We start from the raw sequence: 3,232 nt of genomic DNA on the forward strand, positions 1-3,232 counted from the left end.
AGATGGTTGTGAGCCACCATGTGGTTGCTGGGAATTGAACTCAGGGCCTTTGGAAGAGCAGGCAATGCTCTTAACCACTGAGCCATCTCTCCAGCCCCACACTTAACTTTCTATTGGATGCTGAGGGTCCAAACTCAGGTTTGATGATTGGGCATCAAACGTCTCTTCAGCCCCCATGTTTTGTTAGTTTGGTACATTCTCTTCTTTGACCTCTTCAAAATGTAGGAGACAGCTTCTTGTCGGATGACTACACCTTCACTTCTTCTACCTTCTTAGTCTCTATCTCTAAGGCAGGAGTTTGTTTCAGGGGAGGGATTTTCTTTTCATCTCCTAAAGAGATGTGGCAGCAAACCTGGATGTCTACAGGGAGATGCAGAGTGGAAGAAAGCAGCTACAAACCACGGACTCCTCTTACCCCGTGCTCAGCTCTCCGGACGCAGACACTCCAGGCCTTCGGAGGTGTGAGAGGAGCTCAGCCATGAGTCAGCTTCTTGCTGAGAGTTCATCTCAGACCATGTCTGGCCACAAAGGATGACCATGCCCTGAATTGACATCACCCCTAACAGCTTGCCTTTCTTCATTTGCAGGACCCCATCCTGTTCTCCGGGAGTCTGCGGATGAATCTAGACCCTTTCGACAAATACTCGGACGAGGAGATCTGGAAAGCCCTGGAACTGGCTCATCTCAAGTCCTTCGTGGATGGCCTGCAACTTGGGCTGTATCATGAAGTCACAGAGGGTGGGGACAACCTGAGGTAATGGCTTGTAACCTACTTCTTCCACAGGCAGTGACACAATGTGGGCTAACTGCTCATTGTGTTCCTGTGTTAGATGTGGTCTGGTGTTATGGGATTTACATAGTGTAGATCTAATTCCTAATGTGTAAAACACATAGGAGGCAGAGGCAGGCAGAGATCGTGAGTTCGGGGCCAGCCTGGTCTACAAAGCGAGTTCCAGGACAGGCTCCAAAGCTACACAGAGAAACCCTGTCTCAAAAAAAAAAAAAAAAAAAGCTAGGAAACACTTGAAAACCTTTGTTATTAAATGTGCCCTTCATGTGGCATTATATCATGTGAGCTTGCAAATGCCGCTATTGTGGAGTACCATAGAGCACTCAACAGAGTCTTGGTAGCAATAGCCAGCTCCCTGGTCCAACCAGAGCCTGATCTATCTGTTATGAAACCCGGACCGAACGCAGGGACGTGAAGATCCCCATAGGCTAGAGAAGGCATCCCAGATTGAGAACCGCCAATCCAAGCTCTGGAAGAACCTAGGAGCTGCATATGCGCACAGACCCCCAGACCCTATGCCTACTACTCTGAACCCACATTTTAGCAAGATTCCCGGTGGCTTGTGTGTATGCTGGAACTTGAGAGACCTGCTTGGAGCTCTGGTTCCTAAGCAGACTGAGCCACTCACCCAGGGAACTTAAGTCCCAGTGTCCAGACCATTCCCTAGACCAACTGAACCCAGGTCTAAGGTGACTTCACCCATGGGGACACTTTCCTGGCTTGGTAGTGAAAATCATCCGTCTTGCTTTCCCTTAGCAACAGACAGGAGCCAGCAAGGCTTACACAGCTGTGTGGCCTGACGTAAAAGGCCATTCAAATATGCAGCCAATAAGTACATATTAACACCTATCGTGTGCCAGGCACTGGGGACACAGAATAGCACAGATACAGCCCTGGACCTCCAAGTACATGAAACATAATGGGGGCATAAATGGCATTGCTGCTCACACTGCAGAGGGGACATGGGAGACCTTGTGTCAGGACGTGAGCGTGACATCCCCTCTCTTGTCTGTGCTGGGAGTCACTTCACCGCTATTACTAAGGCCTTGAATTCAGACCTGTGTTTCAGGCTTGGTTTAGGGCATTCAAATTTACCTGTATGAGTGGAGAAACAAAGGGCTCGCGATATCTGTGGTAAATGTTGGGGAGAGGAGCACGAGCAAGCAGCTGCCAGCTGCAGTGGTACCTGTTATCATCCAGTCCAGTTGACCTGGGCAGGAGTGTGCGCCAGCTAGGTTAATAATTCTGCAGTGTGCCTGGCCTCACACTACAAACATGTACTGAGGTTCATCTCGGGTGACTTCTCGCCTCCTGCAGAAATTCTCTTACAGAGAATTACAGAACATTAGTCTAGCCGCCCCCTGTTTAATGCAATCCCTAATGACCACAGCAGGGAAGGGTGATTAGCAAATTCCCAAATTTTCCCTTCACATCATTTCCCAGAGCTCCTTTGTGTAAGTAAGAGGTCCAGCTTTCATTACCGGCTTTTACCAAATTGAAGCTATTTGCATTTTACAAGTATATTTGAATTCCACATACATTGCATCTCACACCAAGACGCCAGGCTCATTGGGTGGCTTTGTCTCTAATCAAGGCAGAAAGCCTTGAACAAATAATTAGCCTTGCGACTGGAAGTACACATTAAAATAATGAAGGCATTTGCTAAGGCCACAGATAGATGCCACCGGGGCATCCTACTGCAGTACCACCCCTGTTATCCACAGTGTCAGCTCACACACTGCTGTAGCGAGCTTGGGGCATTCATGTTGGTTTGAAAATATTGCTACCACTATGGCCAAACACAAAGCACTGTTTCTGGGCCAACGTTTTTTCAAACTTGCTTCAATACAAAAATTATCTGGAGTGCTTATTAAAAATGTACAACTCTAGTCTGTTCCCTAAAGGGAGACCCAGAAATATAACCTTTTTGATCAAGATTCTCTGGTAAGTCTTCTGAGAAAATCTGAAAAACATTGGCTTTAGCAGTGACCAATGGGAGGTGTTGAGAGCCGGACCTGGGTCATGAGACTGAGCCCAGCCACAGGTTTTCCCCAGTCTTCTGGGCTTATGTGTGACTTCTTCTGTTGGCTGCAGCATAGGGCAAAGGCAGCTCCTGTGCCTGGGCAGGGCTTTGCTACGAAAATCCAAAATCCTGGTCCTGGACGAGGCCACAGCTGCGGTGGATCTAGAGACAGACAACCTTATTCAAACGACCATCCGGAATGAGTTCTCCCACTGCACCGTGGTCACCATCGCCCACAGACTGCACACCATCATGGACAGTGACAAGTGAGTGTGTGTGTGTGTGTGTGTGCGCGGGGGAGGGGACGTCACCATTGCCCACAGGCTGCACACCATCATGGACAGTGACAAGTGAGTGAGTGTGTGTGTGTGTGTGTGTGTGTGTGTGTGTGTGTATGTGTGTGTGTGTGTGTGGAGGCG

At 48.7% G+C, this 3,232-nt stretch overlaps 1 protein-coding gene across 1 annotated transcript in view; it reads left to right on the forward strand.

Moving 5' to 3' along the window:
* The window catches only part of Abcc2 (ATP binding cassette subfamily C member 2), a 62,325-nt gene that overhangs the window by 54,773 nt on the left and 4,320 nt on the right, over positions 1-3,232 (forward strand). The window contains exons 30-31 of the mRNA XM_005352327.3: positions 588-754; positions 2,885-3,079. Coding sequence (XP_005352384.1) covers positions 588-754; positions 2,885-3,079 — 362 coding nt within the window. The remainder of the gene's footprint in view (positions 1-587; positions 755-2,884; positions 3,080-3,232) is intronic.

Source organism: Microtus ochrogaster, chromosome 8 (genome assembly GCF_000317375.1).
Source record: "Microtus ochrogaster isolate Prairie Vole_2 chromosome 8, MicOch1.0, whole genome shotgun sequence".
NCBI lineage: Eukaryota > Metazoa > Chordata > Mammalia > Rodentia > Cricetidae > Microtus > Microtus ochrogaster.